Source organism: Perognathus longimembris, chromosome 20, assembly GCF_023159225.1.
Source record: "Perognathus longimembris pacificus isolate PPM17 chromosome 20, ASM2315922v1, whole genome shotgun sequence".
NCBI lineage: Eukaryota > Metazoa > Chordata > Mammalia > Rodentia > Heteromyidae > Perognathus > Perognathus longimembris.
The window spans coordinates 41,747,447-41,772,687 of NC_063180.1; the positions used below are offsets into that span (position 1 = coordinate 41,747,447).

The window sequence follows — 25,241 nt, forward strand, 5'->3', positions numbered from 1 at the left end:
GAAGGGTGTTACATTTCACTGCTCTCCCGAGGACTCTGCAGAAAGAGAATGATGGAAGGAAATAGTTTAATGAATGCAAGCCCCCCCCCATCTTCTAGTTGAGCAAAGGTGCAAGGTCTTTTATGGTGCACAAAGGAGAGATGATGGGCAGGGCAGGACAGGGGTCTAGGCAGGGCTAGAAGAAGACTCCTTGCTCCTCTTTTTTTAATAGTCAGCCTTGGTTTAGGCTTGACCACCTGTGTACAGCATCTACATATCCTTTTCAGAGAACTACGTAACATTCTTCCAGTCAGCTCATATCAGCTGAGGCGAAGATGGTGCATGAAAGAGGCTTCTCTTAAGAAAATTTAGAATAGCACGTGAAAAAAGCAGGTCACTGAAAGATTAGGAAAAGCATATTTAAAAGTCTTGGAAGTAAGTTTTCACCTGCTCCATTACAGGGCTGGGGACATAATTCCTATGCAGTGAAGCCTTATACTGACCCAGTCAGAAGCCAGAGATCAAGGTTATGCGTCCACCAGTCTGCAGACAAGACTGAATACAGGTCTCACTGGTAGCAGTGAGGCCATTGTGAAGAACCCTTTATTCCAGTGGTACTCAGTATTGTACACTTAGCACCTTTCAGACAGACCTTGAGGATGTAACTTGTAAAGTGACCCATTGACCGGCCCCTGAACTAAGGCAAGTAGGCAACCAACGCCCCAAGGAGAACCATGGCAGGAATGAATGATCAATAGTTCCGTGAGATCTTGTGCTGAAGGGCTGGGAATATGGCCTAGTGGCAAGAGTGCTTGCCTCCTACACATGAAGCTCTTGGTTCGATTCCCCAGCACCACATATATGGAAAACGGCCAGCAGGGGCGCTGTGGCTCAGGTGGCAGAGTGCTAGCCTTGAGCGGGATGAAGCCAGAGACAGTGCTCAGGCCCTGAGTCCAAGGCCCAGGACTGGCCAAAAACAAAACAAAACAAAAAAAACTAACAAATATTTGTCGGGCTGGGGATATGGCCTAGTGGCAAGAGCGCTTGCCTCGTATACTTGAAGCCCTGGGTTCGATTCCCCAGCACCACATATACAGAAAATGGCCAGAAGTGGCGCTGTGACTCAAGTGGCAGAGTGCTAGCCTTGAGCAAAAAGAAGCCAGGGACAGTGCTCAGGCCCTGAGTCCAAGGCCCAGGACTGGCCAAAAAAAAAAAAAGATCTTGTGCTGAACTTCATACAGCCAGGAGGAATATGTAAATATCATGGATCCCCAGTGCCTCTCATTCAGTAAAACATTCCAGATGTCTGTAAATCAGAGTCATAGGTCACACAGTGTATCCAGTGGTTTACATGAATATTCTTTTTATTTCTGGCCATTTCCTTACAGCCATCCATGTAGGGAACATCTCCTACATGTACCTTCCTACCCCTCTAGAAATTCAGATTCGTATTTTTATTCTATATAATATGATCTCAACAACTGTTGTTTTTTTTTTCCCTAGAAGCACATTCTGAGCTTCAGTGTCCATTTGCCAGAATGCAGCTAAGCAGGCAGGACTTAGGGGCTAAATTCACAGAAGGTACTGAAACCACAATGACAGCAGGGGTTGGGACCAAAGCCATCCATATTCGGCCGCCCCAGCTCATGAAGCATCCATTTCAGTGTGTTGTGCAGTTGGGCGAGCTTCCCCAGATGAAGGGCACCTGGAACATCCTCATAACTCTCCACTGGGGTTGGATATATCATGTGGCATAGCTTGGTCAGCCTGAGGTTCTGGCGGAGGCTTTTTAGCATGGCCATGGAGATTGGGTTCCCGCAGAAGTCGAAGGTCACCAGCTGGGAGCAGCAATTCAGGGCAGGCAGAATGACAGGGAGTTGAGCATCCGTAATCCCACACTCACTTAAGCTAAGACGCTGGAGGGTGGCAGAGGTGCTTTCTAACAGAGATCGCAGGGACTCAGCGTGTATGCTGGTCATGTTAACCCTGATAAGATGAAGGTCCTTTAGCTTACTGATTTGGGGACACTGGGAGAGATGTATCAAGTCTGATTCCAAAAGCAGGCAATTGGTAACAGAGAGGTTCTTCAGGTAGCACCTCAAGTACCTGAGGGAAGACAGAACTGTTATTGCTGGTGTGAGGTGGCAACCCATAGGCAGGACCCACACTCAGGCCCAAGTCTGCCTCCCGGGATGTCACACAGGATGTGAATTCAAGGGTTGCAAGCAAGCAATTCAATGGGTAGCCAAAGTCCGTTCTCCATTGTGTTTGCTGTTTGACTGTGTCCGGTTCATGAAATCACAGACACACTCTTTGTTCATCTGCTGAGCAGAGTAAAATCTACACTTCTTTGGCATTGTGAGCACAAACCAAAATAGCCAGAACCCATGTCATGACAAGGAAAGGCTTGCACAAAGTTTAGTTTCTCAACTATAATAGAAAAGTTTTACAGTAAACAAAACAGAAAAGTTAAAAAAAATAGCTACTGGAAAAGTAAAGGATAAACGTGCAGAGTCAGCAATGATGGAAGGGGCTTCCAGGCTCCTGGGGGCAGACGAAGGTCCTCTTGTGATCAGCTAACAACCTATTACTGCTCAATTCTTCGCTCTTCTTCCTTACTCCTTATCCTCAAAACCATACATTTCCCATATAACCACTCTTCTGGAGTTTAAAACAATACTTTATGAACAAGAAATGTAAGTGGTGTGTAGAGAGGCTCATGCTCTCAATCTGGATGAGAGTAGAGTTTACAAATTACATCCAGTGTTTGATGGGCTTTCTTCTCTTCGAGGGCTTCCTTGCTTAGTTTTAATCATCTTAACTTTGAGTCACTTCCTAAGGAAGAATTCTTAGAGCCAGCCTCCTGAAGCTAAATCCCCCTTTAAGTAGTCTTTTTTTTAAAGTAGGGGCTTTCTGTTAATAGCCTCTATCTATCTAACACTGTAATTCTGAATATGGTTTATCCCTCCCAAAACTCTTGAACTCCATCCCTCACTGTGCTATTAAGAAGAAATATCAGGTGGGACCTTTAGGAAGTGATTAGAGCCCTACCCTCAACCATGGTTAATCAAATTATATAATGGGTGTATTAATTGGTAATGGGTTGTTTCAACAGTAGGTCTACTGCATAAACTGGTATAGGTACTGCTGTCCACCTCCTAACCCCTTTTTCTTTTGTTTTCTTTTGTGGCTTATGCCTATAATCTTAGCTACTCAGGAGGCTGAGATCTGAAGATCAAAGTTCAAAGTCACTCCATGCACGAAAATAAGTGAGATTCTTATCTCCCCTTAACCACCAAAAATTAAAAGATAGAAGTAGAACTGAGGTTCAAATGGTAGAAGGCTATGCAGGGGAAAAAAAGCTCAGGGACAGCACCTATGCCCTGAGTTCAGCCACACTCAAACACACGCACAGCACATACACGTGCACACACACACACACATCATGTTGCCCAGGTTATCACTGATGTATTGCTTCCCCCTCCCAAGTGCTCAGATTACAGGCATGTGATACCATGTGTGGTTATGCCTCTTGAGTATTCTGACTTGCCATGATGTTAGAGGCAGCTCCTCAATCTTGGAACTGAACTGGGAGCCAAACTAACTTGATTTTCTTTATAATTTACCCTCTGTTCTACTATCGACAATAGAAAAGAAACTAAGATAAACTTTAACCTTTAGTTGAGTAATACCCTTACTTGCATGCTTATTTGCTACTGTACTCAGGAATAACAAAATGTTGATTCCTAGGGCTCATTCATTCTTGCATACTCTGTTCTGGGCAGAGACCACATTCCCATTATTTTACTTGAAATTAAGGAAGGCTTACTCTGGTCCACAGATCAAGGCAGCCATCCCTTACCTGAGAATGTGGTTCAGGCAGCCTGCCACAAAAGACACAGAATCAAAACACAGCTCCTGGAGGTGAGGCAGATTGAGTAGCTTTGAGCAGAACTGGTTGACGTACATTTTCTTTTCCTCCAGGGATGTGTAAGGATAAGTGTGGTTGTGGGAGAAGAGGAGTCTGTGCAGATTACCCATCTGACCCAGGTAAGGAGCAAACATCCCCAGGGTGGACAGTTTCCAGGATCCGCGCACTTCCAATTCCTGAAGTGAATCCAGCTGCACCACTTTCATGATCCTCTTAATCATTTGGAAGGGAATTGGTAGAATGCTCAGTTTCTTACAATGTAGGTACAGCAAACCTTTCTCCTGCTTGATCTTCCTAATGAGAGAGGTGAGCAGTTGGTCACACATGCCGTTCTTTAGGTGTAAGTCTACAAGTACCTCAATGCGACTCAAAGGCTGTTTGGCCCTCATCCTGGAACCATCCATTTTTGGCTTTGTCTTCATCAGCAGAGCGTCCTCTGTCTCCTTCAGTGAGAACAGACCAGCCCAGAAGTTCTGATGTATTTTGGGGCGTAAATCCAGCATTTGTAGTTTGCACCGCCTGTGAGGAAAACCAGAAATTAACTCAAAGTTACAGCAGGAGTCTCAGCTCCAAGCAAAGAGCAAATGACATCAGTCGTTCCATTCTTCGTGGAGGCCCTGTTGTTTGTTCTTCATTGCCCCCTAAGGTCCTTCCTGGTACTTGCTGCTTCTCTCTTTTATTTTCCAGTACTAGGGTTTGAACCCAGGGTTTTCAAAGTATAAGGCAAGTGTTGAATTGTGGTGATGTACCCTCAGCCTCTGCTTTTCATAACTTGAAGTACCACTAGGAGCCAGTGACTGTATGTTCCTTCGGTAACCTGTGAATTGTCTGGTGGCCCATTCCTGGTCTGACATCAGCATGAGTTTCCTCCGTGTCACCACCCAAAGGCCTTTCTCTATGCCCCTCACCCCAGCTGCGTCATGCTCAGGATCCCAGTGCTTTCAAGCTTGTGGGTCTTCCTCACCTGGGGCGAACCTCCTGAGCAAGCAGCCCATCAAGTCCACTCAGCACAGCTTGGAAGTTCTCCTGGTGAGCCTGCTGTTTCCTCATCAGGACTCCGAGAGGGAGGCAGGCAAAGGGCCAGACCTGCACCATTGCCTTCAGGGTCTCTCTGCATCTCTCAGCATAGGCGGCCATGAACAGAGGTGGGAAGATGTCCACAGGCAGCTCCTCCAGAGCAGCGATGGCCAAAGCCTCATTTTCCACCAGGCTCTGTGCAGCCAGCTCCAGAAGACTCGGTAGGTGGTAGTACATGCTCATTCTGATGAATCTGCCCCAAAAAGAATGTTGAGGAAACATGCACGGAAAAAAGGAAGCCTTGTCAGACTAAGTATAAGAGCAACTTCATTTTCTCCCATCCTTTAGATGAACCAACCCGTGGCTAACATTGCTCTAGCAACAGCAGGGGAGTCCTTGGTTTACCCCAATACTATTCTTCACTCCGTGGCCACAACACCACTGCTGTGGTCTCTGCTGGCACCAGAACCAGCATCTGGCCCAGGGCTCAGGATGCATCAAGAGTACCACTGCTCCTCTTATCCTACCACCTCTGGAAAGTAAATCCGAGGAGCTTCAAAGCTGATCTAGTTCCATTAGGGGGAAAAATTTGAGAGTATAGTTTCACCAAAGATTGGTACTAGATGTGACTGGGGTTCCAGAACCCCAATTCTTTAGAATATCTGCTGATATCTTGAGGTTGAGCTCAAGTCTAAAAGCAAAACACATGTATGTTTTCTACAAACCTGATAATACATAGGCTGAAAGCAATTTTATGCGGCATGTTAATACATGTATTCATGAACCAAACCTTAATGGCATAGAATTTTTCTCTTGTGGCATCTTCCTGGTATTCAAAGTTTCAGATTTTTGGAAGCATTTCTCATATTCAGATTAGGGGTGCTTACCTGTATTAGCCAAGGACATTATCAATGAGAATGGCACAGGACACAACACAACCTCTTCTACACTCCTGCAAATAATTCAGGTGGGAAGGAAAAGGCTCAGAACAGAAGTCATGCAAGAATCCTCATATATAAAAAACCACACGTGCACGTGTGCGTGCACACACTCACACCACGTATGAGTATTACCTAGAATTTGAAAGTCTTAAACATTTGATATATATATTTTTTAATATCCATCACCTCTATGTCTACTAGTTATCATTTTGACAAGAAGTAGAGGGGAACAAGTAATTCACAGTAAACAAAATCTTCAATTTCATTTTTCTTCAAAGTAATATTTTTGAACTGGCCACATTTTTATGTGCTATGGTGCTCATATTCTGAAATATATAAACAATGTAGAATGACTAAATCAAAATAATGTATGAATTACCTAACACACTCATCATTAATTTCTGATGAGAACACTTAAAATCAACTCTGAATTTTTAGGTATATAGTATATTGATACTAGCTATAATCATCATAGCTCATAAAATCACAAAGTCATAAATGTTACACAGTATAATGACTTGGTATATAACAAATATTTAATATATTATCAAGCAAAATTTCCACAAATTAGATACTTTCATCAAAAGATAAGATTTCATTTTAAGCAGGCTTAGTTTTGGTTCTCTAGAAGTTACTTTCACAAAGACCAAAGGAAAAAAGAAGAGAAATAAACAACAAAAACTATTTCACTTTTTGAAATACCATATATAATTTTAAAAGATTTTGCTGTGGTAGAATGTGCCTATAAATCTGTAAACACATTAGGTAGTATGCAAGCAGTTACAAATGTATAATAGACTCTATGGAGAGCTCAAATAGTATACTTCTTCAGAAAGACTAAGTCAGAGCTGAACAAAATAAGAACCAGGAAATGGTACTTGCAAGAGGGGAGCGTGGGGCCAAGGGGGAAGAGGTAGAAGAATGGAGTGGGGAGAAGGCAAGCAAGAATGCATTGTATATGCCACAGAATTGAGAAAAGGAAGGGAAGGGATAGGACGAAGGAGGGTGAAGATGTTGAAGGGATGACACACCATGATGCATTCTATACATAAACTGCTATGTTAAAGGGGGGGAAATTAACCTAAAAATTAAGAAAGGGGATTACAGACTCACCTGTAATCCTACCTACCCAGAAGGCTGAGATCTGGGAATCGTGGTTCAAAGCCAGCCTGGGTAGGAAAGTCTGTGAGACTCTTATTCTTATCTCCAATAAGCTACTCAGAAAAAGCTGAAGTGGTATTGTGGCTCAAGTGGTTAGAGCTCTAGCCTTGAGTACAAAGAAGCAAAGGGACAGTGTCCATGCCCAGAGTTCAAGCCCCAGGACCATTAATAACAACAATAACAACAATTTTTAAAGTATCTTTTTTTTTTTGGCCAGTCCTGGGGCTTGGACTCAGGGCCTGAGCACTGTCCCTGGCTTCTTCCCGCTCAAGGCTAGCACTCTGCCACTTGAGCCACAGCGCCCCTGCTGGCCATTTTCTGTATATGTGGTGCTGGGGAATCGAACCCAGGGCCTCATGTAATGAGGCAGGCACTCTTGCCACGAGGCCATATCCCCAGCCCTTAAAGTATCTTTTGTCAACAAAACAACAACTGGAGATAGAGAATAACTGTATGTCAGAAAAGGCTCCTCTTGGGGGAGGGAGGGGGGCATGAGGGACAAGGCAACAAACAGTACAAGAAATGTATCCAATGCCCAACGTATGATACTGTAACCTCTCTGTACATCAGTTTGATAATAAAAATTTGAGAAAAAAAAAAGAAAAGGCTCCTCTTTTACCACCACCACCTTTTCAACGGAATTTCAGCAGATGAGTTTGGGAGGGCATAGACATTTAGATGACATGGCCTTGGTCCTGCTCAAGTTTTCTTGTGTTGGGCTGTGTCTGTGTACATTGTCATGTGTTTGCATTTTCCCATGTGTATATGTGTGCAATTGAAGTATGTTTCTCATCCCATCTCTTAATTTTTTGTATTAGTGACAGAAGACACCAGTTCTTAGGGGTCCACAGGCAGTGCAGGTGTATGGACATGTATGCCTGATACTATCCAAGGACACAGATACTAGAGCTTGGGACAAAGATAATAGTCCTTGTCCCCAGATACAGTTTCTGGGGACAAGGTGAAGCACTAGGCAGGTTCTGAGAGCTGATAAGGAGGAGTTCAAATGTGTCTGAATTACCTTTGTCTTTCGGAAGCTGAGACACTGGCAGTGCCCAGTTCTGCAGAGGGGTACAGTGCTGAAGTCGTCAGAAGCTCAGGGGTCCTTTGTAGAGGTCCTGTCAGAGAAAAAGACTCAAAAAGGGGACCCAAGGAGATTACATCATTGGCTTGACAAAGGACCAAGCAGAACTTGGAACTCAGGTATCCTGGCAGCCAAATTCCAGAGCCAGCCCACTGCCAGCTCACTAGTGCGTGGACGGTGGAGAAAACAGATCTCAGGAGCTCCTGGAGAGGGGAAATTGTCCATTCATAGACACCCTCCCTGGCCCTTAATCCTGAAAATGAACAACAATAAAACACACACACAAACACACCTGGCTGTTTCCCTTCAGGAACATGGAGATGATGTCAGCCACTTCCCCCAGGTGCCCTGAGGCAAACACCCTGCTCTGGCAGCAGCAGAGGAACAAGCACGCTTTGCTGGTTACCAGGACATTTAGAAGACATTTCTTGTGGAGGAGAAGTTGGTGCAAGGAGACATAGCTAGACTACATCCAAGTCTTAGACCACAACTTCCGGTTACTTTGCAAGTAGAGCCCATCCTTGCCTCTCCATTACAATATCTCCCTAACTCCAGCACTAGAGCAGTACTTGCCTGCTCCTCTGAAAATACCTGTCTTATTTGTATGCTGGTCTTGTGGCTTGAAGCACTGGGCACTGTCCCTGAGCTCTTTTTGGTCAAAGCTAGCACTCTACCACTTTGAGCCACCGCCCCACTTCCAGTTTTCAGGTGGTTAATTGGAGGTAAAGAATTTCACAGACTTTCCTGCCCTGGCTGGATTCAAATGGTGATCCTCAGATCTCAGCCTCCTGAGTAATTAGGTAACAGACAATGAGCCACAGGTGCCTGGCCTTCATACCTCAGTCCCTCAGATCTCAGGCCCCTGAGTAGCTAGGATTAATAGTAGTAGCACCAGGCTTGTTTTACATTTTCTAGGTTTCTTTAAACTACTGCTTGTACTAAATTTCCATTGTAAATTGTAAAAAGTAAAAATTCTTGTGTATCTTTTTAGATACAGCACTATGAAGAGTATAGTATCACCACAAAAAGTGGGTCAACGAACTAAAAAAAACCAAACCTGCCTGACCTATAATACCTCTCTTAAATGTTGGAGTAGAAAAGGAAACTCTGTTGGGCCATGTGACATTCCCATGCCCATTGTCCTTGGTTAATTCATGTGACCAACCCTAATTTAAGTTTGACATCCAAAATGTTCTAAAATACGAAACTTTCTGAATAGGTACATGATGCCACAGTTGGAAAATTCTGTATCATGAATTCTTTTTTTTTTTTTTGCCGTCCTGGGCCTTGGACTCAGGGCCTGAGCACTGTCCCTGGCTTCTTCCCGCTCAAGGCTAGCACTCTGCCACTTGAGCCACAGCGCCGCTTCTGGCCGTTTTCTGTATATGTGGTGCTGGGGAATCGAACCTAGGGCCTCGTGTATCCGAGGCAGGCACTCTTGCCACTAGGCTATATCCCCAGCCCTGTATCATGAATTCTTGATGCATAAATTTAACATATACAAAATTATTTTCAACCCATAAGTGTATATAGAACATATATGAGTTTTTAGAGTTGAGCCTCATCTCCAAGATCCCTTACTGCCTATAAGCAGTCATTCTAATGTCTAGAATCCCAAACACCTCTTTTAACAATCATTTTGGAAAACTCTGATCTCACATTTATCCCCCCAAATGCTGAATGAGCCCCGAATCTCCTCAGTATTTACTTCCCGGATGAGCTTGAGCTAAGTGGAGCCGTGGGTGGTGTGGAGGGCCCAGTGGCCCTCGTGCTGCCGGTCGAGCACTGTGCCAGCTTCTGCTCCCGGTTCTGGGAGAGACACAGCTGTGTTCCTCTGGCCACCAGGTGAAGAATGGGTTTTGGGTGCACTGAGGGCTCCACTTCTGTTTCTAGAGCAATGATATTTAGGCCCTGAGTTGGTTCCTCTGAAGGATGGGAGAATATGAAATCGCTCATCCTTCTTTTGAGAGGGCTGCCTTGTTCCCTGAATGTTTCCTCGCCATCCATTCTCAAGAGATTCATCAGGATGAGTGTACTCCATGCACTAAGACTCCTGGAGCTGGCTGCACAGGGCCTGCTTTGGCTGGGAGCTCTGCTCAGCAGGTGCTAGGAAACTACATTGAAGCTCTGAAAGCCTGCCTTTGACTGCCCCCTTCTGGATCACAGGAGACCTCTCAATATCCACTCAGTTGGCTTGATGCACTCTTGCTCTAGAGATTTGCCACAGGTGAGGGAGACTCAGCAGCATGGGAGGCCTGGGAGTTCAATCAAGACAAGGCTGGGATCAAAGGTAGAGAAAGCAGAAGCTTCCGTGTGGTGCTAGTAAGGAAGCCATTGCTGGCATAACTCCAGCAATGATACACTGGACAGTGCACTAGTGACTGGATTCTGACCTACTCTCTCTTAGTAGAGCTTCAAGGCATGAAGGCAAAGTCGTAGGTGTGTCTCCGGAGTAGAGCAGTAGCCAGGTACTTGGGAAGCCCAGGATTCAATCCTCAGTGCTAAAGAAAAAAAGGAAAATAAAATAAGAACTTTTGAGCTAGGCACCAGTGGCTCACACCTATAATCCTAACTACTCAGGAGGCTGAGGTCTGAAGGTCATAGTTCAAAGCCAGCCTGGGCATAAAAGTCTGTGAGACTTTAAACTTCTCAGAAAAAGCCAGACGCGGTGCCATGGCTCAAGTGGTAGAGGTCTAGCCTTGAGCACAAAGAGGTCCAGAGACAGCGCCCAGGCTCTGAGTTCAGGACCAGCATAAATAATAAAAGTAAATAAAATAAAAATAATTAAAATAAAACGGAGAAAGCATGTATCAGGCAAGAAGGGGATTATATTTATTATAGATGAGAAGGGATTTTTAAAAGAAAAGCAGGATTCCATTGGGGGAAGAGAACAACTGATGTCAGGTTTGAGGTAAAAGTTCAAATTAGACATCTGAGATTCCTCCTCTTAACTTTGAGTTTTAATAACCTGTTTTTCCACAAGAGGCAAAAACTTCAAGTTCTAGATTTGTGTAAGAATATTTCTCAGGAATTCCAAACCCTAGGATCTGAAACAGGGATGGTATATGCTGTCAGAGGCCAGCCAGCCCATGACAGAGATGGAGAAAGCGGATAGATACCGGGTGGGTGCAAAAACAGCCACGGGCCAAGTGTTGCATAAAGTATGTAAAGACAGACATACCACATTGCATACGCCTCACGGATGGGAACCATCCCTCTTGAGCGCAATTAGTCAAGTGTAGCTGAGCCAAACATCCAAATAATAACTTGGTTAACTTCCTTTGTGGATTTCTAAACTAGTTAGATTACTTTGTGTCACTTTTAGATTACAGTTTTTAAACCTTTTAATGTCTAAACTGCGAACATTTTAAAGCTTAGAGATGTTTTTCTTTTTTCCTTTTGGGGGCGGGGGGGGGGGGGCAACACTAAAGTTTGGACTGAGGGCCCTGGGCCTGCTGGGCAGGTGTTCTACCACTTGAGCCACACCTCCAGCCCTGCTGGGAATGAGTGAGGACAAAACCATTACTCCATTCTGCATCCCTACAGTGGCAAGTTGACACACACAGATTCTGCACTGCCCCGCCCTGCGTAGACGTGAGTGCCCGTTCATCGAATCCGTTATTAAAATAACAATGGCTAACGCTCAGCCCAAAAGACCGACCCGAAAACGCCGAACACCAAGTCCCCAGAACCGCACGGCAGCTCAAGCTCTCGCGAGAACACGTCCAACGTCGGGAAGGTGCCGCTCAGAGCGGCCTAAAGGGAACTGTCGCGAGAATGGCTACCAGTTCCTGAACACCGCGAAACCCCTGAAAGCTCGCGAGAAGAAGGACTTAAGAGTAGTGGGAGCTTGAAGGCATGTCCTCCTGGCCGGGGCGGTCCGGGAGCCGCCTGGACCGACAGCAGGAGCGCGATGTGCGCGAGCTCATCCGGCGCGTCGCCGGCCTTCAGGACGAGGCGGACCCCAACTTCCAGCTGGCCCTCAACTTCGCCTGGTCCAATTTCAGGTGCGCGGTGCCGCGCGGGAAAGCTCGCCGCGGAGCGCCGGAGCCCCGGGCCGCGGGGCCTAAGGCGGCCCGGCGGGGTGGGCGGGGCGCCGGGTGGGCGTGGTCTCCTGCGGAAACGCGCGCTCCGCCTTTGCTGCCGCGGCTGCGCTGGGCTCCTGCTGGACCTTCGTGAACTAGAACCAGGAGTTAGTGGCTGTAGACAGCGGGTCTGCGTTTCTCACCTTATGTTTTTAACGTCTGCCTTCTACTTTATATAACTCAAGTCATCTTTAATAGGAAAGAGGATTTTTAGAGCAAAAATAGGATCACACCCCATTTAAAATTATATTCGCACCGACTCGCCCCCTCTCCAGGCTCGGGCCATTTGCACATCTCCACTGTCTTTTTTGCTAAATTTGCAAAAAACGCATATGAAACACACTGGCTAATTGGATCTGTTTACCTTTTTTTTTTTTTCCAGCTACACTGTAGCTTGGAACAGTCTCTGGCACATTGTGTGCCATACTGCAGGGCTCAGTACAGGCTCTTTTGTAATTTTTACAGAGAGATAATTTAAATGGAATTAGATGTTGTTCTTGGAAAATAGAAATTAAGGAATATTTAAATATCCCATATATCTAAAACATTTTTTTCAAAAAAATAGAAAATCTGCTTCGTGTCCATGGCCCACACCTGCAATCCTAGCTACTCAGGAGACTGAGAACCTAAGGATCCCAGTTTGAAGCCAGCTTGGAGAGGAAAGACATAAGACTCTTTATCTCCAACTAACCACTAAAAAGCTGTAAGTGGCTCAAGTGGTGGAGTGCCAGCTTCGAGTGAACACTAAGGGATGGTGCCTAGGCCCTGAGTTCAAGCCCCAGTACTGTGGCGCGCGTATACATACACACACACACACAGAAGGGGAAAATGTAAAATAGTGAGTATTAGTATCATTACTCCTAATGGAGTTGTTGTTAAAAGAATGTTATACCTATTTTAACATCAGTAAAAAAACACACATCATTTTTGTATGCTGGGAATTGTGAACGCAGGGCTTCACACATGCTAAGCTCAGGTTCTGTTACTGAGCAACAATTACAGCCCAGGAAAGAAGCTTGCTAAACAGGGAAGCTTTCCAGAATTTGTCATCTTCATTGCTGTAATAGTCATAGACATGAAGATGAAGCTACCTACTTGCTTTATACTGAGCTTTCAGAGGCATCGAAAGCATGCAGTTTCTGAAATAAGCAGTTTTTGAAATATCTCATAGAAAGTTAAATTCTGTGTCACAAGTAGTTTACATGTATGTACATATATGTGCACTCATGTGTCCATAAATTCCATATAACATATACAACATATATGTCTTCAGTTATTCTAGGGTTTGAACTCGGGGGCCCTAGCATTTGAGCTGTGTCCTCAGTCCAGAGTATTCCTATTCTTGATGTTTTCCCTCAGGCATGTTTTTGGAGGAGGAGGAGGGCAGTACTGAGGCTTAAACTTAGGACTTCATAACCTATTACTAAGCAGGTGCTCTTGCACTTGAGCTAAGACCCATTATCTCTACTATTGTGTGCCAGTACTGGGGCGTGAATTGTTAGCTCTTCTTAGCTCTTGTTGTTTAGCTCACATTTGTTCAAGGTTGGAGCTCTGCCACTTAAGCCACAACTCCACTTCCAATATTAATATTCTTGAATGGCAGTAGGCAGAGCATCATCATTGTAGAATTGAGAGAGACATGAGAACTTCCTGTCTCTTACAGATTGAACAACTAAATTGTGATAGATAAAGTGGTATTACACTCAGACACATGCTAGGAGAGGAGTATAGTCCTGTAATGTGCTTTAGGGTTGTTTTTGTGCTGGTACTGTGGCATGAACTCATGGCCTGGCCTCTGTCTCTTAGCCTTCTTACTCAACACCAGTGCTCTACCACGTGAACTCCACTTGTGGCTTTTTGCTGGTTAATTGGAGATGAGAGTCTCGTGGGCTTTCCTGTCCAGTCTGGCTTCAAACTGAGATCCTCAGATTTCAACCTCATGAGTAGCTGGGATTACAGGTTTGAGCTACTGGCACCTGGCTGCTAATGAGATTTTTTTTTTTAAGTACAGATTTAGGGCTTTGCTACTAAACAATGGAAAATAAAAGTTGAGTAAACAATGTTAAGCTTTATGATGCCATAATCTATCAGAAAAAGGAATGATTCATATTTACTTTAAAAACTGGCCATTTTCTAGGCCCTAGAAATTAGTAAGGAATTTAAGAGAGTAAAGTTAATTGTGTTATATAATAGGGTCTTGGACCTGAAGGTCTGAGGATTCAATTGTGATATTTGTGAATTTAGATGAAGAAAAAAAACTCACTCTAACCTCCCAACTGAAAAATGTATTTTCATCAATTATGAATGAAGTCAACAGACCATGGGGATACCTAGGGCTTTGTCACTCATACAAATCTCTTATTTTTATGTTATATTAAAAAGGTATCTAAATAGTGTTTGCTCTTACTTTAGCAGTAGCTGTTAGACTCAACACTAGATCTTGTTATTTAATATTTTAATAAATGTAATCTCTTAATATCCCACAGCTTTCAAGAATATTTGATAACAAAGTACACTTGTTTTTCTTTCTGTACATTTAAAGACATTAGTTAGAGAACGCGTAGATTTAGACTTCACTGGATTTCCTTATGCATCAAAAAGACTAGGAAGCCAGACACCATTGGCTCACAATTGCAATCCTAGCCACTCAGGAGGCTGAGATCCGAGGATTGCAGTTTTCTCAGGTAGGAAAGCCCATGAGACCCTTGTCTCCAATTAATTACCAATAAGCCAGAAGTGGAGCCATGACTCAAAATGGTAGAGCACTAGCCTTGCACAAAAGCTCAGGGACAGCATCCAGGCCCTGAGTTCAAGCCCCAGTACCAGCATTAAAAAAAACTGAATAGTCTTAAAACATAATGATGCTGTTACTGTCTTGTGATGGAAGTAATTGGGGGAGAGGTGCACTCTGGAAATACATGGCCAAGTGAGAGTACGTGGGAGTGGGAAGGATATGGAGAACTACAAGGTGAGTATATTCAGTTATATGGCAAAATTTTACCAAAGGGTTGAAAGGTGAGGCTTCAGTAGTGGCATGCAAGTTGAGCAAAAGTGAAAGGCCGAATTCAAACCCCAGTATCTCAAAAAACAAAACAAAACATAAAATTGCATTTTATCTCTTTAGATTTCATCGTTTCTTAGATGTCAACAGCCACAAAATAGAAAAGACCATAGAAGGGTAAGTCAGTGCTATGTGTGTGTATTTACATATTCAGAAATACGTGTGTTTTCTTAAGAATCTTTTGTTGATTTTTTTATATTTTAGAATTTATGAAAAATTCATCATTCATTCTGATCTCAGCAAAGCTGCTAGCTGGAAGAGATTAACTGAGGAATTTCTAACTGCATCACTTCCCAACATAGAGGAAATAAAGGTAAGCCTACAATTATGAGCTTCATTGTTTATTTGACTCTTTTCACTCTGATCATAATCAACTGTTTCTGTTAATATTTAAGCAATTGTTCTATTTTAGTATTGTCCACTGGCTACATGAGGAACTGGAAATTGGTTTAAGTATTATCAAGCCAATTATGCCTTAGATTTGTTATGAATGAGACAGTATACTCTTGTTAAATCATCTCTCCTCATATCTACTTTGGTTTTGAAGCTCAGGGGATTAATCATATGAATCAATCTTGCCCTCTTACTTCCCCTTTATCTCCTACCCACTTCTAAAACAATTTTGACAGATTTTTGTTCTATTTTCATGCACCTGTTTTTTTTGTTTGTTTGTTAAATGATGTACTCAATGTACATATTTATTACTGGAATCTGCATGGATCCTATCCAGACATCAGCCTTCCACCCTCAGCCCTTGACTCTTGCTCTGGTAATCACAGTTTGCTCTTGGTTGTCATCTACTTTTCCCATGAGTATCCTTAGTGTGTTAATTATAGTTACTTTAATATCAAATCCGATCATTTTAACATCTCTGCCATGTCTGGGCCTGATTCAGACTTTTCTTACATGCTATACCTGATGTCTGGCATCCGGTGTCAGCCAAGTCTCCTAAACTTGGGCCTTCAGACTGTTGGGTGAGGGGCTGACCAATGAACACCTGCTTGTGTGACTGGCTGCAGTTATCAAAGCTGCAGCTTCTTCAAAGGAAAGCACATCTTCTTCATGAATCATATTGTTTGCACAGACTGTCTAGGTGAAATATTACAGTACAATTCTAGATGTGAACCACATACAACTCTGAGTAGCTCAAACATTTTTTTTTTCTTTTTGCCAGACCTGGGGCCTGAGCACTGTTCCTGAGCTGCCTTTGCTCAAGGCTAGCACTCTACCACTTGAGCCACAGCGCCACTTCTGACTTTTTCTATGTATGTGGTGCTGAGGAATTGAACCCAGGGCTTCATGCATGTTAGGCAAGCACTCTACCCCTCCGCCACATTCCTAACCCCTAGCTCAAACATTTTAAGAGCTCAAACACCAGAAGTCAGCCAAGGGCCACTCGTTAAATGAGCTGTGGTTAGGAATATGCATGGCTTCAGAATCTCACCCTTTTCAAATTAACTCTTTTCTACATAGCTGGTCTTGAAGTTCAGAAAACAATCTCATAAATAAGGAATGACTGGCAGCAATTTGAACAAAGAAATAATTTACACTTGATCATAAAAAGGCCACAGATTCAAAAACATTTCATGAATAGGAGAGATGTGTGAGGATCACTATAGATTAAAACTGAAAAGTATTGAGACTTGTGGAAAGCCTTAGGAACAGCATAAAATGGTTTTCATTAAAGGATAATCAGGACTTTTAAGCTAAAGAAAAAATTCCTATCCTTTCATGAGATAAATGCAAATAAATACTATGATGAAAATGTTCATTTATCTGGTTAGTCACAAGTACAGCAAGCAGATAACTTTATATATTCTTTGCAAATATATAGTGCAATATTTTACTAAATACAAATACATGTAATCTTATAAAGTGAATTTTGGCACTTGTTAAAATTCCAAGTGCAGGGGGTTGGGGATATGGCCTAGTGGCAAGAGTGCTTGCCTCGTATACATGAGGCCCTGGGTTCAATTCCCCAGCACCAGGGCTGGGGATATGGCCTAGTGGCAAGAGAGCTTGCCTCGTATACATGAGGCCCTGGGTTTAATTCCCCAGCACCACATATACAGAAAATGGCCAGAAGGGGCGCTGTGGCTCAAGTGGCAGAGTGCTAGCCTTGAGCAAGAAGAAGCCAGGGACAATGCTCAGGCCCTGAGTCCAAGGCCCAGGACTGGCCAAAAAAAAAAAAAAACAAAAACAATTCCCCAGCACCACATATACAGAAAACGGCCAGAAGTGGCGCTGTGGCTCAAGTGGCAGAGTGCTAGCCTTGAGCAAAAAGAAGCCAGGGACAGTGCTCAGGCCCAGGACTGGCCAAAAAAATAATAATAATAAAATAAAATTCCAAGTGCAGATCTTTAGGTAAGCATTTCACTTTTTAGGAATCTATCATGCAGATAAACTCTCATAATTGTGAAATGACATAAATTGGTGATAGCAAAGATTGGAAAAAGCCTAAATGTCAGTAATAGCTGACTGGATAAACAAAATATAGTAGTACATCCATATCAAACAGTTGGATATGTTTAATCTTCAGGATAAATATTGCCACAGGAGAATAATCCATGTTTAGCATGATGTCTTATTTCAAAGGCAGACATTATAGTTGTTCTTAGGAATAAGAACGGCCATTCCCTCCTCAGGTCTTCTATTTGATAGAAATACAGAACTCGGGGCTGGAGGCATGGCTCATGTGGTACAGCACCTGCCTAGAAAGTACTAAGCCATGAGCTCAAACCCCAGTATTGAAAAGAAAAAAAAGAAATCTGGAACTTAAGCTTCATATGGCTTTGCACTTCCTTGCCTGTAAATATTCAAGCTGAGAAAAGTGTTTAAAGAATAGGATTTAGGGCTGGGAATGTGGCTTACTGGTAGAGTGCTTGCCTAGCATGCATGAAGCCCTGGGTTCGATTCCTCATTACCACATAAACAGAAAAAGCTGGAAGGGGCACTGTGGCTCAAGTGGTAGAGTGCTAGCCTTGAGCACAGAGAGGCTCAGAGACAGAAAGAACCCAGGCCCTGAGTTCAAGGCCCAGGATCAGCAAAAAAAAAGAAAAAGGGGGGGATTTATTTTGATATAACTCATGTTTTCCCATACCAGGAAACAAAAATCAAGGATGGAAATGTCATGGGGTTGTCTGTACTCAGGGTAGTTTTGGAAGCCTTTACCTTGGTAATTACCTTGGTAATTCATGTTCTTCACTTTTTTTTTTTTTAAGACAGAAGCACATTACTCCATACTATCGCTCCTCCTGTGTCTGTCTGATTCTCCTTCAAACAGCAATTATGTGGAAACACCAAAAGATAAAGAAGTGGGTATGTTACCAGAGAGTTTAATGGACAAGAAAGGACAAATTGAAGCTGGGCACTGGTGGCTTACAACTGTAATCCTAGCTCAGGAGCCTGAGATCTGTGGATCACAGTTCGAAGCTGGCTCCGACAGGAAAGTCTGTGAAACTCCTATCTCTAATTAATCATTCCCCCCCCCCCCAAAAAAAAGCCAGAAAATGAAGCTGTGGCTCAAGTGGTAGAGTGCCAGCCTTGAGCAAAAAAAAAAAAGCTCAGAGACAGCACCCACACCCTGAGTTCAAGCCCCAGAACTGGCTCAAAAAACAAACAAAAAACACTTGCCTTTATTGCCTTATTCCGTAACTACTAGACATGAGGTTTTTATTAAAATTTCTAAGGATCTGTGAAACTGAATTATATCTGTTGCTTTGAATGCAGTGACAAAACTTTACCTGAAATGTAAGTTCTGACTTTGTAAGTTAAATTGCTTTCCATAATTAAAGACAAAACTCAATTTGAGCCAGGTGCCGTGTCTCATACCTCTAATCCTAGCTTCTCAGAAGGCCTTCTGAGGATTGGGGGTCAACTGTAGCCTGGGCACACAAATCAGAGACACTCTCCTCTCCAGTTAACCAACAGAAAGCCAGCAGTGGAGATGTGGCAGGGTGCCCTGAGTGAAAAAGCTGAGGCATTGGCCTGGCTCTTAGTTCAAGCCCCCATGCTGGCGCGCGTGCGCGCACACACACACACACACACACACACACACACAAAGGCAACTCAATTTAAGGGAGTTAAAATGTAAGATGTGGGTCTGGGAAATGGCCTAGTGGTAGAAGGCTTGCCTCACATACATGAAGCCCTGGGTTCGATTCCTCAGCACCACATATATAGAAAAAGCCAGAAGTGGCGCTGTGGTTCAAGAGGCAGAATGCTAGCCTTGAGCAAAAAGAAGCCACGGACAGTGCTCAGGCACTGAGTCCAAGCCCCAGGACTGGCAAAAAAAAAAAAAAGACATGTTTTAGAATTTCAATTTATTAAATGTTTCAATACTTTTGAAATTTTACTTTATTTAAGTTTGCTTTATTTTGACTTTTTTTTTTGGGGGCCAGTCCTGGGCCTTGGACTCAGGGCCTGAGCACTGTCCCTGGCTTCGAGCCACAGCGCCCCTTCTGGCCGTTTTCCATATATGTGGTGCTGGGGAATCGAACTGAGAGCTTTATGTGTAGGAGGCAAGCACTTTTGCCACTAGGCCATATTCCCAGCCCCCTTTATTTTGACTTTTTTGTTCCAATTTTTCCTATAGTTTTGTTGTGTTTTTCAGATATTTATAATGAATCTGATGGATTTCTTCTGTTAACGTTTTAGAAAAGAAAGATGATTTTGATTGGGGAAAATACTTGATGGAAGGGGAAGAAATTGACCTCGGTCCCAATGTAGACACACCAGTAAGTAGTAGTGATTTCTCTATTGAAAGTACAGATTCATGCACAGATGATAATAGACCATTTTCAAGGGTCCTTCTGCCTTAGAGTATTTTAGCTAAAACAGGAATAATCTAGAGTCATTTATTAGGAAAGTGTTATTAAGATTTTGCACTGTTATCATTTGTTCTAGGAAGTTAAACCAGGCTGAGTGAACATAAATAACTTACCCTTAAGGGCAGTGATCTTGGAATTTTTGCCACCCCCCAAAATATTGTCTTCCTTACTTTCAAGAGATTTAGGAGAGGTTTCATCCGGCTTTTGTTTTTCTGTCTGTGTTGCTTAAAAGTTTTTGCTTTTTGTCTGAAATTCTCTTAATTTTTAAACCAAAACTGCTCTAATTGTAAGGCCTCTTCCCTTTCTAACTTAGAATTGGTCTGAAGACAGTGACGATGAAGATACGCAACAGCCCTTGAGCAGGGAAGACTCTGGGATCCAGGTAGACAGAACCCCCTTGGAAGAACAAGATCAGAACAGAAAAGTGGCACCTCAAGTCAGCTGGAAAGGTACTGTGGGTATGGTAGATGCTAGTGGGTAATTTTTGTTTGTTTGTTTTTACAGTCCTGGGGCTTGAACTCAGGGCCTGAGCACTGTCTCTGGCTTCTTTTTGCTCAAGGCTAGCACTCTCCCACTTGAGCCCACAGCACCACTTCTGGCTTTTTCTGTTTATATAGCACTGAGGAATCTAACCCAGGGCTTCATGCATGCTAGACAAGCACTCTACCTGATAAGCCACACTCCCAGCCAGGTGCTAGTGTGGTTTTTTGACAGGAATTACCTAAAGAAAAATCAAGTTTTAAGCTTCCATTGGTCAGGAACTCTGCTGTCATTAGAAGATGAATCCTAAACCAGTTGGGGATGATAACTTTAAAAAAGAAGAAACACAAAGGTAGACACTAGTGACTTACATCTATAATCCTAGCTGCTCAGGAGACTGAGATCTGAGGATTGAGGCATGAAGTCAGCCCAGTTTTGTCTCAGATAATACTGAGAGACTCTTTTTTTTTTTTTTTTTGGCCAGTCCTGGGCCTTGGACTCAGGGCCTGAGCACTGTCCCTGGCTTCTTTTTGCTCAAGGCTAGCACTCTGCCATTTGAGCCACAGCGCCACTTCTGGCCGTTTTCTGTATATGTGGTGCTGGGGAATTGAACCCAGGGCCTCATGTATACGAGGCAAGCACTCTTGCCACTAGGCCATATCCCCAGCTCCTGAGAGACTCTTTAATCTGTAAAAAAGCTGAACATGGTATTGCTCAAATGAGAGAGTGCCTGAAAAAAAACTAAGAGAGAACAAGAGTTCCTCAGTTCAAGTGCCAGTACCAACACATATACACTTGCAGTGGGGGGGGGGGGGGCGGGGGGAAGGGGGGGAGGCATTGGGGAAAGTGGGAGAAAAATGACGGAGGAGGTAACAAGTTTGATAAGACATGTACTCACTGTCTTACATATGAAACTGTAACCCCTCTGTGCTTCGCTTTGACAATAAACTTTTTTAAAAGGGTAGCTTAATGTATCTTTTTAGGTGGTATGGGATTTGAACTCTGTGCCTTGCACTTGCTAGGCAGGCAGTCTACCATTTGAACTGTGCCACCTCCCCCTCCCCAGCCCTTTTGACTTTTATTTATTTTTCTGGTAAGATTTTTCTTTTTATGCCCAGTCCAGCCTTGGTACTAGGATTCAGGTCTGTGTCACCTTGCCTAGCTTTTTTATTAAGATGGAGTCCTGCTAACATTTTGCCAAGACTGGTCTTGAACCACTATCTCCACATCTTTGGCTCTTAAGTACCTCATATTACAGACATGAACCACCATGCCTTGCTTTAGAGTGTTAATTTTTTTAAGTAGTTCTGGTAACTTAGCCCAGAGTGTTTAAATTCATTTTTTATTGGAGTAGAATTAACTTTTCTGAAGTCAGGGACTTTAATCACAAAACTTGAATGTTATCAAATGTTATTTTTCTAGAAAATAATTCCATGACTTTTCTCTTTTTACTACATTGATAAATTTTCTAATATTGAATTATCTTTCAATTCTTGAACTGAATTTCTTTGCTCATTCTGATGTTTTTATGTTTTTGTTTTGTAAACTTAGAGTCTTGTACTCTTGCTTAGTGGCAGAAAGTTGGAAGTAGAGCCTCCTTGGAGGAAATAGGTCATTGGGGCTATATCTTGCCCTGAACCTTTCTGGTATTCTCTTTTTCTACTTCCTGTCTTATGAAGTGAGCTGCTCTGCCACACCTTCCCACCTTGATAGATTGAGCAAACTTTTTAAATGGAGCAAAAATAAGTAATTCCCTCCTTTACGTTGTTCTTGAGTATTTTGTTTACATCAATGCAAAAGTAACTGATGTACTAGCCAGGTACCATGGCTACTCAGGAGACAGGGATCAGGAGAATCAGTGCTCAAGGTCAGCATGGCAAAAAAATATTCAGGAAACCTCATCCCAACCAATAAAAACCTGGGATGGCGGCACATTCCCAGCTACCCAGAAAACGTGTGTGTGCACGCATATGTATATATGTATGTGTGTATGCATGTATACAAATATATGTATGTATACATGTATATGTACTATATATATATACATATATATATATATATGTGAATAGTAGTCCAGGCTGGCCCTGGGAATGAATTCAACACCCTATTAAAGATAAAGCACAAAGGGGTTGGGCCATGGCTCCTACCTAGAAATCATAGGGCCCTGAGATTAATCCCCAGTACCACCCAAAAAATAACAACTCAACTGTAACTAAAGCATTGTTATTCCTTGTACTTATTCAACACTCCTTTCCAGCAGAAGAGCCAGATGACAGAAGCTGGCTGGAGCAGCATGTGATCCATCAGTACTGGATAACCAGGCCCTCAAGGATTCCACATAGTTTACATTTGCATTCCAATTTAGCTGCTGTCTGGTAAGAAACTGAACATTCAATGTAAAGATAGGAGAAACTTTGGTATTTCTTTGAAATGTTAACTAACTTGCAGTTTTTTTGTCTGTGTTTATGCCAGTACTGGGACTTGAGCTTAGAGTCTGGGCACTATCCCTTAATGTTTTCCCTCAAGGCTAGCACTCTACTACTAGAGCCAGAACTCTTCTTCTGGCTTTTTGCTGGCTAGTTGTAGATAAGAGTCTCACAGGCTTTATCTGCACAGGCTGGGCTTCAAACCATGATTTTCAGATCTTAGCTAGGATTATAGGCATGAGCCACCAGTACCTGGCTTGGGAATCATTTTGACTGAAAACACATACACACACACACACAATCACACACACTCACATTCTCCATATTGGGGAATGTAACCAAAGCCCTGTGTATAGTAGGCAGGTGCTTTATCACTAAGCTAAGGTCTTGCCACCTTGAAAAAAATCTTAATTACATATTAAGTTATTTAGGCAGATTTTAATTTTTTCGCTTTCATTTTCAGTGTGAATAAATTTACATATATTGCCATTATTTGATTCATTTTAGTACATTCATTATAAAAACACATTGCATACCAGGAGCTGGTGGCAAACACCTGCTATCCTAGTTATTCAAGAGGCTGAGATCTAAAGATCCAGGTTCGAAGCCAACCCAGGCAGAAAGCCAAAAAATGTTTATCTCCAATTAATCAGCAAAAAATTGGAAGTGATGTGACTCACATGATAAGAGTGCCCATCTAGAGTGAAAAGGCCAAGTAAAAGCATATTGTCCTAAGTTCAAATCCCAGTACCAGTACCAGAGAAAGAAGAAAAAGAGTATATATTCATTGAGACAATGAATTTTATCTATGTAGAGACTTCTCCATTGACATCTGATATTTGCTTCTAATAGGGAGCAACACCTGTATAGCAGTGATCCTCTGTATTTTCCAGATGACAGGATTTTTGTTACTGAGACGCAAGTTATCCGGGAAACCTTATGGTAAGATCTAGTAACCTCATTCCTAGTCTGAAAGGCTTATTGCTGAGAAGTAAAACTTTTTTGTACGGTAAAGTGTTCAGTGGTTTTCTACATGCAACTAGAAATAGGCCATTAGCAATAAACTTTAAACTTTATATTTAACCATGGAGATTGGGAGGTTTTGATCTACTTACTTTAGAGTTTTACTTAATTTAGTATATTATTTTATTGAATTAGACCATCAGTTTGGTGTGGGGGGGGTTAGGATTTGAACTCAGGGGCTTGGTCTCACACTTGGCGTTTTTATTCAAGGCCGACACCCTACCACTTATGCTGTATCTCCACTTTCAGGTTGTTGTGGGGTTTTTTTTGCTGGTTAACTATAGATAAATCACATGGATTTTGCTGTCTGAACTGCTATCCTCAGATCTCAGCCTCCTGAGTAGCTAGGATTACAGGAATGGGCCACTGGTAGCCTGCCATTTTTTAAATATCTGAGTTCAAAACAAGATTTGCTGCCGACTGCTTTTTACTAGAGAGAGTGTATCAATAAGAGTCTGCTCTGGTGCCTGACACTAGGAGTCAATGCAGCATGTGGCATTTCTAGGGCTGAGTTCCTGGATCCTCATGTTCTCACCATAAATTGTGCTGTTGACATTCTGACAGCCTTAGAGATGCATTAGCTGGGCATGGTGGCCCACACCTGTAATTCTAGCTGCTCTGGAGGATGAGATTTGAGGATCAGTTCAAAGTCACATAGGGAAAAAAAGTTCATAAAGCTCATCTCCAGTTAACCAGCTAAAAACCTGAACTACAAGCATGGCTCAAATGGTAGAGCACCAGCCATGAGTATTCTGGTAAAGAAATGTTCTGTTTGAGCCATTAAGTGTATTTTGGAGGAGGAGGAGCTTTGATGACAGTTTCAGACTGCTCTTTAAGATGAGAATAAAATATCTTGATACTTGGGCTGGGAATATGGCCTAGTGGCAAGAGTGCTTGCTTCGTATACATGAAGCTCTGGGTTCGATTCCCCAGCACCACATATGTAGAAAACGGCCAGCAGTGGCTCTGTGGCTCAGGTGGCAGCGTGCTAGCCTTGAGCAAAGAGAAGCTAGGGACAGTGCTCAGGCCCTGAGTCCAAGGCCCAGGACTGGCAAAAAAAAAAAAAATCTTGATACTTAATGTAAATCAGAGAAAGAGAAGGCTGTCTTCCGTTTTCTTGTCATACAACTTTTTTTGTTCCCCCATTCTGAATTGTCAATAAAAATCTTTTAAGCGTACTATAGTAACTACCTTTCTAAACATAAAGCACATTCAGTTTTTCCA

The 25,241-nt window shown here is 42.9% G+C and overlaps 2 protein-coding genes across 7 annotated transcripts in view; one reads left to right on the top strand and one right to left on the bottom strand.

Annotated features, from left to right (window-relative positions):
• Positions 1-1,187: 1,187 nt before the first annotated feature.
• On the bottom strand, positions 1,188-11,831 carry LOC125338649 (melanoma antigen preferentially expressed in tumors-like). Of its 3 annotated transcripts, XM_048329570.1 has the most exons (7): positions 11,775-11,831; positions 10,511-10,614; positions 8,051-8,147; positions 5,815-5,879; positions 4,875-5,180; positions 3,842-4,429; positions 1,188-2,085 (listed from the first exon to the last, which is right to left on the bottom strand). In XM_048329570.1, the coding sequence occupies exons 5-7, from the start codon at positions 5,168-5,170 to the stop codon at positions 1,539-1,541; spliced, it is 1,431 nt and encodes a 476-aa protein (XP_048185527.1). In that variant the 5' UTR covers positions 5,171-5,180; positions 5,815-5,879; positions 8,051-8,147; positions 10,511-10,614; positions 11,775-11,831; the 3' UTR covers positions 1,188-1,538. The 3 variants fall into 3 exon arrangements, with proteins under 3 accessions (XP_048185527.1, XP_048185526.1, XP_048185525.1); XM_048329569.1 differs by lacking the exons at positions 10,511-10,614; positions 11,775-11,831 and having other exon boundaries at positions 8,051-8,295; XM_048329568.1 differs by lacking the exons at positions 5,815-5,879; positions 8,051-8,147; positions 10,511-10,614; positions 11,775-11,831 and having other exon boundaries at positions 4,875-5,433.
• Positions 11,832-11,947: 116 nt separating this feature from the next.
• Positions 11,948-25,241, top strand: part of Tubgcp5 (tubulin gamma complex associated protein 5) — a 35,302-nt gene continuing 22,008 nt past the window's right edge. The window contains exons 1-8 of one of the 4 annotated variants that reach the window (XM_048329563.1): positions 11,948-12,120; positions 15,323-15,376; positions 15,464-15,572; positions 18,481-18,577; positions 19,916-19,995; positions 20,402-20,546; positions 22,826-22,943; positions 23,847-23,936. In XM_048329563.1, the coding sequence (XP_048185520.1) occupies positions 11,972-12,120; positions 15,323-15,376; positions 15,464-15,572; positions 18,481-18,577; positions 19,916-19,995; positions 20,402-20,546; positions 22,826-22,943; positions 23,847-23,936 (842 nt within the window). In that variant the 5' untranslated portion in view covers positions 11,948-11,971. The remainder of the gene's footprint in view (positions 12,121-15,322; positions 15,377-15,463; positions 15,573-18,480; positions 18,578-19,915; positions 19,996-20,401; positions 20,547-22,825; positions 22,944-23,846; positions 23,937-25,241) is intronic. The other 3 variants (XM_048329565.1, XM_048329566.1, XM_048329567.1) reach the window with 3 other exon arrangements.

What these genes read in the sequence shown, in the direction of transcription:
- LOC125338649 (XM_048329568.1), bottom strand. Translation starts at nt 5,209, where the DNA reads ATGTTTCCTCAACATTCTTTTTGGGGCAGATTCATCAGAATGAGCATG. An exon ending in GCTCAGGAGGTTCGCCCCAG is followed by an intron (nt 4,430 to 4,874) that starts GTGAGGAAGACC and finishes TTTTCCTCACAG; the next exon opens with GCGGTGCAAACTACAAATGC. An exon ending in TGCCTGAACCACATTCTCAG is followed by an intron (nt 2,086 to 3,841) that starts GTAAGGGATGGC and finishes GTCTTCCCTCAG; the next exon opens with GTACTTGAGGTGCTACCTGA.